General features: G+C 39.7%; 1 protein-coding gene across 1 annotated transcript; it reads right to left on the bottom strand.

Moving 5' to 3' along the window:
- Positions 1–87: 87 nt before the first annotated feature.
- LOC103039751 (INO80 complex subunit D) lies at positions 88–12,306 on the bottom strand. Its single transcript, XM_007257969.4, has 10 exons — positions 11,645–12,306; positions 9,000–9,246; positions 7,211–8,052; positions 6,791–6,896; positions 6,349–6,573; positions 5,765–5,874; positions 5,397–5,530; positions 4,994–5,220; positions 4,706–4,863; positions 88–4,413 (listed from the first exon to the last, which is right to left on the bottom strand). Exons 2-10 carry the CDS (start codon positions 9,215–9,217, stop codon positions 3,437–3,439), a joined length of 2,997 nt encoding a protein of 998 aa, XP_007258031.3. The 5' UTR covers positions 9,218–9,246; positions 11,645–12,306; the 3' UTR covers positions 88–3,436.
- Between the last annotated feature and the right edge of the window lie 323 nt (positions 12,307–12,629).

The raw sequence follows: 12,629 nt of genomic DNA, 5'->3' as shown, positions 1-12,629 counted from the left end.
ATCTAATTTTGTTATCCTATTATACTATAATTATACTATTGATGGTTCATTAAAGAGCATGTTCAGTTTTACAAAAAGACACAAACCTCCGCACAGCAAGTTTTATTCATACGTCCAAAAACAAAGATCAAATGGTCACACTATATACAGATATTACATACAATGTTTATACACATATTACATAATTGTACAAGAAAAATATACATAAAAATGTAAACTTTGTATACAAAAAAAATACCTTAGACAAATTAAACAAGGACCAATAACAAAAGGTGACTAGATTATTATTAGCTCATCCTATCGTTTTAAAAACAGTTATACAGTACATTCAATGAGTATAGGAATTTGTCAGCCATCTTTCAGATTTCAAGCAGGTTCGAGTGCCAACAGAGCCCTGAAGACGGGTTGCTTTAGAGGGTTGACTGAAGTTTCTTTGTGCAGTAAATCTTCTCATGCTTTAAGTGAAATACAGCAGGACCACCTTCTTTGTGAGTAATGTTCCAGCTAATTCAAATCCTAGATTAGTGTGACTACAGGCAGACAGGAGAAGGTGCTGAGAATCTGAGTGTTTTCTGCTCACATAATTTCTTTGAACCAATAAATCGATAAATTGGTAAATTCTCTCTTTGCTCTTCCAGAAGGCGGAGCTTGGTTCAGGCCTTGATTCACTACTAGAACACACTAGCTTGTGCTGGAAATCACTGATGCTACAACAGCACGATTACAACTGAGAGGTGACCCATGTGATAAATGGACAACAATTAAAATAAGTATGCTTCAATTTTGATTTGTGCAAAAACAAACAAAAAAGGACAAACATGTTCCAGTATGCTTACTTATCATCACAATGGCATTCTTAATTAGCTTTCTTTCTCTTTGGACACAAGCTTCCATCGGGAATCCAGCTAGTTACGTCACAATGCAGGTCAAAGTTGTGTCTTTTTTTCTTCATTTTGTTCATGTTTCATGCAAACACCAATCTTGCAGCCATAACTGCTATCTGGATTTTAATAGCTATCAAAAATACTGACATAATCACAGTCTTTTTGTCCAAATAAATTACAAGACTACACAAACAATAGTCATTAAATTAATTTAAATATTAATCACTAGAAATTTGATAGCCATTAAACCTAGTGACGGGTACACCACAAAACTAGAACTCCACTTGGTCTTCTGCAAATTATTTTTTCTTTTTTTAAAACCTCATAACCAGTCAGTCCACTGTCATTGAGTTAACCTCACCATTAAAACCCAATTCCTACTCTATATAATAATATTAATAATAATAATAGTAACACATGACAATATGCGATAATCAATCATTCTGTTTCTAAAATCTACCAAAACCCCATGTTTTACCGTCATAGCTGATGAAGAATAAAAATAAGAAATAATAGGCCAGGATCACATTGGGAGAAAGAATAAATTTCCCTGTGCTGCTTCTCAGTTTCAGGTTGAATAATGCAATGCAGACTCTACTGCAGTTTAGTGAATGGGCTGGCTAGCAGACAGTATAGTGCCTGGTTGAAGATTACTGTGAAAATCTGATGAGGAGACAATGTTGGCATCTATGAACACAGCCCTGCTCCATAAAAATTGCACCATAGGTCCCACCCAGCACAGCAGGGGCAGGGTAATTTAAGGTGATATGATTAACTATTCATCCATGTGTTCCTTGTGTCTATTAAAAGAGACCGCTCTGCTCTTGGCTGAGGAGAAAGGAGAGACCTCACTAGGCTGTTTTAATCTAAACCTAATATTAAGCACCATAAAGAGCAACATCCACATATATTTGGTGAAAACTTCGGTTTTATATATGCATTTTCTTTTCCACTTCGTCAAATATAAAAGCTATTTCATAATTTATGTAAGCGTTCCATATTGGTTTTATACTAAAATTATTTTAAATATCGAAACAAATATAACACAGCCTAGCTTTAGCTCTGCTATGACCAATAAACAGTTCAGCTTTTATTCGTTTTTTTTGTTTTTCCACAGACCGACACTTCCACAGTGCATGAGCTAGCAGTCTAGGTGCTATGAGGTACACAATTTTTCTTGACTTGACACGCAGTTCAATACTGTGAGCATGAAAGAATATGCTGATGTGTTTTATTGCTTTGAGTAACCAGGTTTTCTCTTCAGCTGTCTGTGAGGTCTCTGAACAGGAAAAGTCTACAGCCCAGGCTAGGTCCACTGAGTTAGATTTTTCATCTGAGTGTCTGCATAAGCTGATAAAACAATAAATATGTACAGTGCAATATAAAATCTCCAGGTTAAAAGACGTTTGGCTGATTGTGTCATTATTAGAAGCGCCCTCACTGTGATCAGGGTTTTAAACAGAGATGTGAATGGAGTAGTATAGACCAGAGATACACTGAGACTTATACTGCTATCCATTTCCACTCAATGAACCCTTGCATGAAGAGATGGGTGAGTAACGGAGGAAGCAATGATGTAGGTGAGGCAGTAACATGGTGACAGCTAAGAGACATATTTGCGTTAAATTGGGGTCACTGAATGAGTCAGAGACACTGAACTCGGCACAACAACGACAACGTCATCATGATAGGGAGAGTCTCTTCAAAAAAGAAAGAAAAAAGAAAAAAAAAAGAAAAAAAAAAATCATCCTCCCCAATACAGTTCTGAACACTTACCCTCACATAAACAAACACAGAGGCTCTGCACACAAGCCAACTAAACAAAACAGTTCACTAATGCATGAGCTAATAACGGAAATAATAAATTATATATTTTATATTTAATTAATGTGTTTAAAATCTTTTTCAGATGGCAAGCCCGTCACAATAACTATTTTTTGTGGCTGTCCCAGAAATAATTGTAATAAACAATATTATATCATCTTTAAAAAATTTTATGGCACTGATATACTGATGTATACATTTATAACATTTATTATTAATAATAATAAGAATAATAATAAGGTAAACATTTTTCAATGATTTGCAAAGCCTATAAGTTTGCAGAATAATTTCAAATGTTTTTTCAAAAAAAAAAAAAAAAAAAAAAAGCAATATGTTCCTACACCACAGATGATGCCGATTCTCACAGACTTGAGCCCCCACCTCTGACAGAAAGCAGGCAAGACAAATTAATGTGACTGGTGACTGGCTAAAATATGCACAACCTCCATTCATGTATAAACAAACAGGCAGCTCAACACAATAGACAATAATTATGAAATTTATGTCCACATTTTGTCAATAATGTAATTATCGTGACAGGCCTACCATTATCATTATTTTATTTATTTAATCTTTTAGACAGACTAAAATGTTCTTACAAAAACTGCACATTTCTTGACACTTGGTAGACAGTGACAGAAGACTTATATTGGCCAGCAGAAGCGCACTGCGACTGAACCCTGAATAAAGCTTTGCTATTGGTTTGTGTGCAGGCCTGCCTTTTCTATTCACTTGCTTTGCTGGAAAGGAGGAGCTGCTCTGTTGGCACTTGCAGCAGTGGCACTGGCGATGGTGAAGCCTGTAGGGGGTGCTGTGGAGCTGTGGCTGGGCTGGAGGTCTTTAGGGATACCGCTGTGAGAGACCAGCTGGTGGCCAAAGGCTGCACTGAACTGTGGGAGCTGGAGTTTGGGCTGAGTGGAGGCGAGCAGGTCTCTGGGAGAGTTCGAGGGGGACATAGAGGGTGCTGGGGGTGAAGTGAGGCCTGGCTGGGGCAGGGCAGACAGTGCTGCAGTGGGCTGAAGTGCTGCTGAGTGTGGGTTAGAGGGAGGTGTGGAAAGGGAGGTGGAGAGGAGGTGAGTGTCAGGTGTCAAGAGGTTACCAAACTGTGCTGGATCTGTGAGTGCGAGTGGTAAGTTACTCCAGGAGGCTCGAGGAGCACCTGGTAAGCCGCCAAGAGGTACCTCCAGCATCAGAGGAGGCTCTGCCTGATAGGAGCCAGTGTGGGGGGAGGACATATGGTCACTGTAGGGCGATGGCACATGCTCACTGCTGTAATGACTGCCTGGCGGAGAGGGCAGAGGATGCTCAGCTTTAGAGAGAGTAGGGTGAGTGAACGTTCGCTCTGTCAGTGTGCTGTTGGGGCCTGCAGGGGTCACCGCTGTTGGGTCTGAGGTTGAAGGTGGCTGCGGAGATGGGGAGGGAGGAAAATGATCATCTGCTGAGGTGTGAAGGAGATTATCCTCTAGTTCCAAACTGGAAAAGTTGTCTGTTGCTATTCGGCCGTTCAGGAGGTCCCCCATGCCTGCTGCCGTAACCCCTGATCCGGAGAAGACGCTCATAGTGCGGTGATCAACTCCGTCAGCTGGGGCCAGCTCGCCCATAGAGGTCAAACAAGCCAGTGAATCCGGATATGAACCCATTGCCTGCAGTGCTCGCACCAACTCCTCTGCTTCTTCTGTAGTGGGTAGCAACTCCCCATTCTTACCTGAAGACACACACACACACAGATTACACACATACACAAATAGAACTTCAAGAGTGGCAGAGAGATTTCTACAATCTAGGATAGCGCAATTGATCATTGATAACCCTAATCGCAAAAAGTCAATGTTTCATTTCCTTAAAAGACTACACATAATCTATATGAATTTTAGAGCAAGTTAATGCTCTGAAATGGGTAAAATAATACTATAACAAATAACTATTTACTGTAAGTAAAGACACCTCAAACACTTCTAGCACTTTGATATTTGGCAAATCAAATCTTGTGTGCATACCTTCAAACAGGTCAAAGTCCTGCAGGTCATCAGGCAGCCTGGGCAGCACGTCAGAGAAGTCTTCCTGATTTAACTCCAAGTCATTTGGAATGTCTGCTATGTCACTGGTGATGTCATCAGGAAGCTCATCTGCACCAAGGTCAGATGTGGAGGGACTCCTGAGGAAAAGAAAGAATTTAAAACAGGAAATCGTGCCACATGTGTGTCCTGTCCTAAAACATGCTGAAAAGAAATGTAAACCCATCTGTTCCCTTTAAAAATGTCAGAAAGATGTCTGAATGTGCATACCTGATGCTAGCATGGTGAGTGGGCAGTGCCAATGTGGGGGGCATGGGCAGGTTGCCCTGTGGCAGGGCAGGAGGGATAGGTTTCTGTGGACGCCGTGGTCCTCTCCTTCTTTTCTTTTTGTGTTTCTTCGTCAGTGCTGGTGGTTTACTCTTCTTGCGCGGTCGCCGTTGCTGCTGATGCAACTGCTGCTGCACTCGCCTGTTTCCGTCCCCACGCAAGAAATTATCCTGCAGGAACAGACATACATTTAATTTTACAAACTGAGCCTGTCCCAATTAATGAATGATGGGCAGCAATAACGTGACTATCTTTATATCAACACACTAAAATCTTTTTAGGAAGCATCTTAAAAACATTTAAAAAATCCTATCCCCTCCCTCAAAAAATTAACCCATGCAATCACCATTTTCTTAGCATGTTCGTCACAGAGAGGCGTCTGGTGTGTTATGTCAAAGACAGGGACAGAGCACTGCTGTCCATCAGCAAATCGAGCTGTGCAGCTGGAGAAGAGCTGCTGTGAGCGATTCACCAGGATATCTGTGACGCCATGTTGTTATGGAATACCACACATCACTGCACTTCATACACAGAAAACAAATGTATCAGAGAAGGCACTGGAGCTTATTATAACATAGTCTGGAAATGCATGTCTCATTTAAATGCACATCTGTTCATTTTCAGATTGCAAAATCAACTTCTAATGGTTTCATGGAGACTAATTTAAAATGCAATCTGTCATACTGCAGGAGTGTGAGATAGACGGAAGGATACGTTGGAAGCAGTGGCGTGTGAAAGGCAGAGCTGGGTTGTTGCAGGTCTGACCCTTGGTGCTTCCTGTACACACAACTTTTTCCACTTCCTGCTGCCCTGCAGGTCTAGAACTGGAAACAGCACAAAATCATCAGATGCATGCTTGGTGTATCTCTGCTTGTAACCACGTTAGTAACACATACATGTAGGGCTGGGCAATATGACCAAATAACTCATATCTCATAATGCTTAAGATAAACAGCTATATACACTATATGATGCAATAAAAAACCCTAATAAAGAAGTGTTTAGGTATTTATCAATTTAGGTGTTTATCAGTATTTATTTTAAACAACTAAAATACTTCAGACACATCAATAATGATTAAGCATCTGTGTATCTACGCAACATATATTGTTCCAGTCAAAAGTTTGGACACACCACTTCACATTCAATGTGTTTTTTTTTTTCATTTAAAATTACTTAAGTGGATTCATGACATAGAGTCACTTGGAATCGTTTTCTCAGCATCTTCAAGTGATCAAGTAATCAAGCTTCTTTGATTGTGATGTTTCTGCAACATAAATGCCAGAATTTGCTCCTACCTGTTAGAGGTGTGAGAGGTTTTGCTAAGCTGCTGGATAAGTTCCCCAGTGCAGTCTGGGTCTTTGCTGGCTGCGTGGAGAAGAGCTTTCCTGAAGACATATCTGTATCTTTTCTGACGCATGGCAGCTCTCTCCTCCCTACAAAGGTGCTTGTAGCGCTCCTGCAGGTACGTGCACAAACGAGCTATCCGAGACCGCCGTGGCTCCGTACCTTTGGAAAGAAAACTGATACAAACAGAGATTTATTCAGTACTTATTACCATATCCCCCAAAAGTTGCAGAATAATATATGGATATGCATTATAATAGCTAGTTTCTAAACATAGAGGTCAGCTCATATTCTACAAGAAATCTTTAAATGAGTGCAAAAGATTCAACTGTATCAAGCCCAACTTAACCTAACATTTAGACTTTTTATGCAAATTTTTTATAAATCCCTTACTGATGGTGAAGACTCCCTTCCCGTAATCTCCAGGCTTGAGGTGATGAAGGAATTCTTTCTTCTGATTCACCATCCTCATCCGCACTGTCTTCAGACCAGTCCAGCCCTAAGGTCACAATTGAACAATTTAATGTTAGTTAATGAACAGTCCAAGGAAACGTTATAATAACGTTATAATATGTTCTTAACACAAACACTGCCTGTACAGGCAGCAAGTATTTGTTATATGTTAATATTAATGAAGCTCATTTATTGAAGCCAAATTGCTATTGATAAGTGTAGTAACTGCATTTTTTGTCATTCTGAGACGGTCCCTGACTTTGCTATTAAAGTTCCTGACTTTAAAAGTCACAGCTGTGTTTTACTACCGGTTATATAGACTGAGTACTAAACATCTCTGCAATGCAGACAGAACATTACCAAGATGAGGAAAAAGGTCTCCATGCTCTCGATGTCTCTGGGCACAGAGCTGCACTAGATGCTGAAGCCTCTGCAGGCAGGCAGGGGGTGCTGTGAAGGCAGTGGGTCTCATTGCCACTGGACGGGGCTGTGGGCAGTCCTGGGCAGAAGGTGGATGACCAGAGGGTGTGAGGATGAGTTTCCGAGTGAGAGGCTGGGTCTGTTGGCCTGTTGGCGGAGGCACACTGGGCACCAGAGAGGCTCCAGTCTGAGGTGGGATTGGCTTGCATAGCAGACCCTGTGGTTCCGAATGCTGGATGTACGGGGACAGAATTGCATGTGGGGTGGATGGGAGAAGTCTAGGTGGCTGTGGTGGAGGAATAGGAGGTAGAGGAGGAGGAGGGGGAGGAGAAGGAGGAGGAGGCAATGACAGAGGTGGTTGTGGTGGAGGTGGGGGTGGTAGATGTGGAGAGCTGGGCAGTGTGCAGGTCACTGTGACGGGGATGAAGGCTTCTGAAGTGGGTACAGAAAGGTCAGTATCATGAGTTGGCCCTTGCTGACCAAGCACTAGCCGACTATGTGGTTTTCTTTTAATGATGGCGTTCTTCTGCGCAGCATTCTCTCCTCTATCTGTGTCCTCCTCATAGAAGGCGAAGGGGTCAAGCAGGTCTGTGTCAGGAAGGGTGAGGGGGGGTAGGCGGGTGTAGGTGGGCGAAGGAGGCAAGCCATCCAGCCCATTTGTGGCTTTAAGAGCCAGAGAGGGAACGGTGATGTTCAATGCTACAGACTCCAATGCATCCTGCTTCTTCTTGCGCTCTTTCTTAGGGATGAAGCCCAGCACTTGCAGGTGGCTGTTACAGTATCTATAGGATTCAAGAAAAAGGGTTATGCCAAGAATGTCGAACTACAGAGAAAGTAAAAAGTATTTTTAATGCTTTATAAGTGGAATTCTTCAACCTATAAAAATGCTGAAAAACTTTGTTAGCATATACATTTTGAGGCTAGTAAATTTGCATTTCATCAAGGCCTGTCACAATAATTAATTTATTAACTTATCGTACAATAAATAGACATGACCTCAATATCAATGGTATTTGATAAGCGTGATATTGTCTGTTGTGTTTACTTGTAAGATGTATAGATTTACATATATAACAGGTATATATATATATATATATATATATATATATATATATATATATATATATATATATATATATATATGTATATATGTTATACATATATAACATATATACATATATATAATAGATTTACATATATAACAGTGAAAAGTCTTTTAGCCAGTCATGCAATTACTAATAACTGTGACTTCATACACACAGTGTGAAGAAAAAAAAGTATGTATTTCCCAAATTATCATTAATTAAAATGTTGTTGTTTTAAAGGGTATAATTGCATTGTTATGCTATTATATTATCATTATGTCATTGGCATCTAATGCTCCTAAAATAAAAATATCATCAATCACAATAATTTGTGGGACGATCATCCACAAAGAAAAAAAAAAAAAAAGTGTCAGGCCTCATTTCATCCATTATTTAAAAAAGTAAAGTTTGCCTAGGCACACTTCCACTCTTTATGACGTGTACTGCAGCAATGCTCCCAAAGAGGATGTGATATGATGAGTATAGTGACTGTTGTTAATACAAAAGATAAACAACATGTTTACACAGACACTAGATGGGTCATTGATTATATATCTTCATTTATAAGTGTAAATCATTAAAGCAAATAAAAAAACTCAATAGGTGTACACAGAAGAAGGGCAGTAACAAAAGCAACTCCTCACCTACGGTCCTCAGCTTTGGGGATAGGGTTGGTGCATCGCTGGCTGTTGTACTTGGCCACATATTCACATTGTTTGAATGGAGCTGTCTTGTCCTCTAAAACATGTCGTATGCAGAAGGCGTATCCGTTAAGTCTGCGTTGCTTGCAGAGCTTGGGGCTGTATGAGCACAATGGCTTATTGTCCACCTCCGAGAAGTGTATGTGTTTCCCCTCGTACATCACGTGACTCTGGTCCTTGAAAACATCAGCTGACAAGAAATAAAAAGCCAGAAAGTGAGCATAAGCTTAACATAATAAACTTTACACTGCAGAAGAACTCACACATCAATATAAAAATACATAAACATACAAGTCATTTACAAATGTCCAGACTTTTCTGTTCAAAATATTATTTTATTTTAATTTAAAGGCACAATATGTATTTGTTTGCTGTATTTAACTTATTGACAAAAAAATCAAGTACAATTCTACTATTTTTTGTATATATCAACTGGAACTTCATCGGACTCCATCACTATAATCTCAGACACATTATATTATATTATTCCCACAGTTTATTTGTTAGGCCTCATACTTTCACTTTAAAGACCTGACTTAATGTGTGAGCAGAACAACAACTTTGAGCCATTTTTCACATCTAGTCACTAACAGCCTTTGGATTACAATATATATTTAGAAATTAAAACCTCAATTCAATGAAAGGTAAACAACATAGTGGAAAGTACAGTATATGCATACATGTTTGAATGCATTCAGCTATTTCATGCTGCATCTATTGCTGACACCTATTGAGACCATGCCTAATTTCAGGCATTGGCTAGAGATGTATAAAGCATACAGGCAAGCTGTGGGGCTGTGGAGCTTTGTTCTCTGGAATGATCGTGCTCCATCCAATAATTTTGGGATTACACAGGGAGTTTGGGGGTGAGGTGAGATGGTGAGCATCAAACAATGACCTCACTAATGTTTTTATCGGAAAATGCCATAAAATCCATCAAACAGAGACAGACACTTCAATAAAAAAACGGTTTTATTAGTCTTCAATTTTGAAACGAATGATGAGCAACTTAATGTCCATGTAGTAGTGTACATACAGTAAAACAGACACATTTTAGATTGTAGATCATGTCACGCATGTTAAACCTCATACAATCTAATAAGACAAGTTCCATGTCACAGATCAGTTAGCTAGATTAGTTCTATATGCACTCAAAATAATCCATCAGCTCCAAAGGATAACTTTGTACAAGCAGGGATAAGTAACGTTATAAATCTCGGAATTACACTGAGACCACTGGACTCTCAGGCTGGGCAAGCGTTAATATTCCAGAAGAAAAGTGCCTAAGCAGGAGTGTACCAAATTAGCTAGGTTTAAATTATCAGATTGACACACACACGTTGTAAATTAATCAATCACAATTTGACCTGGCTAAATATCTTAAGTGACAAATACACTAACGTTACTCCATTTAAAAAAAGGAATGTGGCAGGAATAGATGTGATGAGAGAGTTTTAAAGAGTTTTCTCGTTTACAGTCATTCTGCAGAGCTCTGTAGTACTAAATCACAAGTGCGATGTGAAATTCTTAGCTACTTTCTGTCCGTTATCTGACACAGCTGTTGGAATAAGTTCTTACTATGTTAGCTAACTAGCTAAAATACTAACTAGGTTAGCTATCTAAATGCAGTCTTTGGTGAAATAAACTTAAAACTAACTACAGTAGCCTGCGCACTTTCATTTATTAACTCTCAACGTGTTATAGGTGTAATAATTCGTCTATATCTAGCTAGCTACCAACGAACTAATCTATAGATAGCTAACGCTAGGTTAGTTAACCTAGCTAGCCGTGTTAGCATAGCCGAAACAGCCAGCCTGCAAAGAGCGAACCTCAAACTGTGAATAACATAAAATGTCAGCAAAGATTCATATGCATTAGTTTTATTTCACAACGCTTCATAGCTAGTTGGATAATTAAAAGCCTCATACAATTCGAAAGCGTGAGGCAAGCTATGGAAGCTAACCTAACGTTAGCAGCTGTATTTTAACGTTAGCTACTCGTGCTAAAAACAAAGTCGCGGGTATCCAGGAAACGGATACACACAACTCGAGATTAAATTTGAACTGCAGAATAATACATCCACATTTTACTTTTATATCAGCTTATCCTATTGTACGTAACTACGAAACGAAAAATGTAAATTTGCCGTAGTTATTATCGTTCCAAACAAAGACGAAAGGATCTGTAAAGGCCTTTTTTTTCGCCCGCAGGCATACAAAAATGCTAAGTAGCTTATTTACCTGACGTTAGCATGCTAGCTAGGTTAGCTGCACAGTTAGCCGATTTCGAAATAATTTACTCAATACAGTATTTAATGCAAATGTTTTGAAAAAATGGAAACGGTTCTGTATGTGTCATTACAATAGAAAGTAATAATTAGTTTTAAAAAATCTAATGAGTGCTTTACCATGTAGTTATTTAGCCAATACATGGAGTACATAGTTAGCTTAGTTAGGAAAGGGATGTCAACAGTGGCCCGTGGTAGCTTGCCTAGCCCCGGCCCTCGAGTGGCAGCCCCGCCGCATTACAGTTCTCAAAATCGGCTGCGTCTGTAATCGACAGCGCGGCTGTAAGATAGTTGTGCTTACCTTCAATTAGTCTAGGCGCTACGGGGTACTCGCTCCGGATAGACTGTGGAAATGCCTAATGTAACCAGCGCCACCGGTTATGCATCGGTACTCGATATGCTACGGATAATACTCCTTTTTGAAGTCGTACGCCATGAATTTTAAAGCAACGAGGCATTTAAAAGTATTTTATCCACGGCTAACATTGGAAGTACGGGCTGCTGGGGTTTTATTTAGCTCGGTCCTCGGTAGACTCCACACAGCACCACTATCGGCACTGCGGGGACATGACAACAACCCACAGCTCGACAACAACCTCTCCAACCATATTGGAAGTTGAACTAGGAGGTATTAACAGGCGAAATAATAAGCCATCGTGTACATCCATTTCACTAAGTTTTCCAAGTGTTGTGGGCGAGAACGTATCCTGAGTTATCCAGCAGGTACACAGGTAGAGTGTGTCCTACAGAACATTTTCTGATCCTGATTTGACACACGCGTCCTCTCTGATGCCTGCCCAACTTCTCACTGTATCGCTCACTGCCTGACAGAATACCTCCGCTTTCTTATTGACCACTCACTCACTCACTCACAGCTACAGCATGGAGTAGGTTTGTCAATGGGAGGACACCTGAAAACTTTCCACATTCTATTCACACAGCCGCCCACGTGCATTCTCACTGTAAAAACTCAGTACAGTACAATGCAAAACAAAAACAAGGCAAGCAAAGTAACAGCAACACCATGAGTTATAATATTACATATTATTTTAAGCACTCTTTTGTCTTGTTGCACTGGAACATTTGTAGTAACCTGGATGCCGATAGATACACATCCAGGCATTTTTAAGTATTCTTATGTATCTTATAAAATTATCATTAAATTCTCATTCTGTCACTGATACATTAGACATTCCATTTTAAATTTTATTGTTTACTGGTAGCTTTACACTTTATGTTCTTTGTTCACGTGATCATGTATGAGGATTTTATTTGTACATTTTTAA

Source organism: Astyanax mexicanus, chromosome 11 (assembly GCF_023375975.1).
Source record: "Astyanax mexicanus isolate ESR-SI-001 chromosome 11, AstMex3_surface, whole genome shotgun sequence".
In the NCBI taxonomy this organism is placed as follows: domain Eukaryota; kingdom Metazoa; phylum Chordata; class Actinopteri; order Characiformes; family Acestrorhamphidae; genus Astyanax; species Astyanax mexicanus.
The sequence above is the reverse complement of the archived record's forward strand: the minus strand, read 5'-3'. Positions and strand labels throughout refer to the sequence as shown.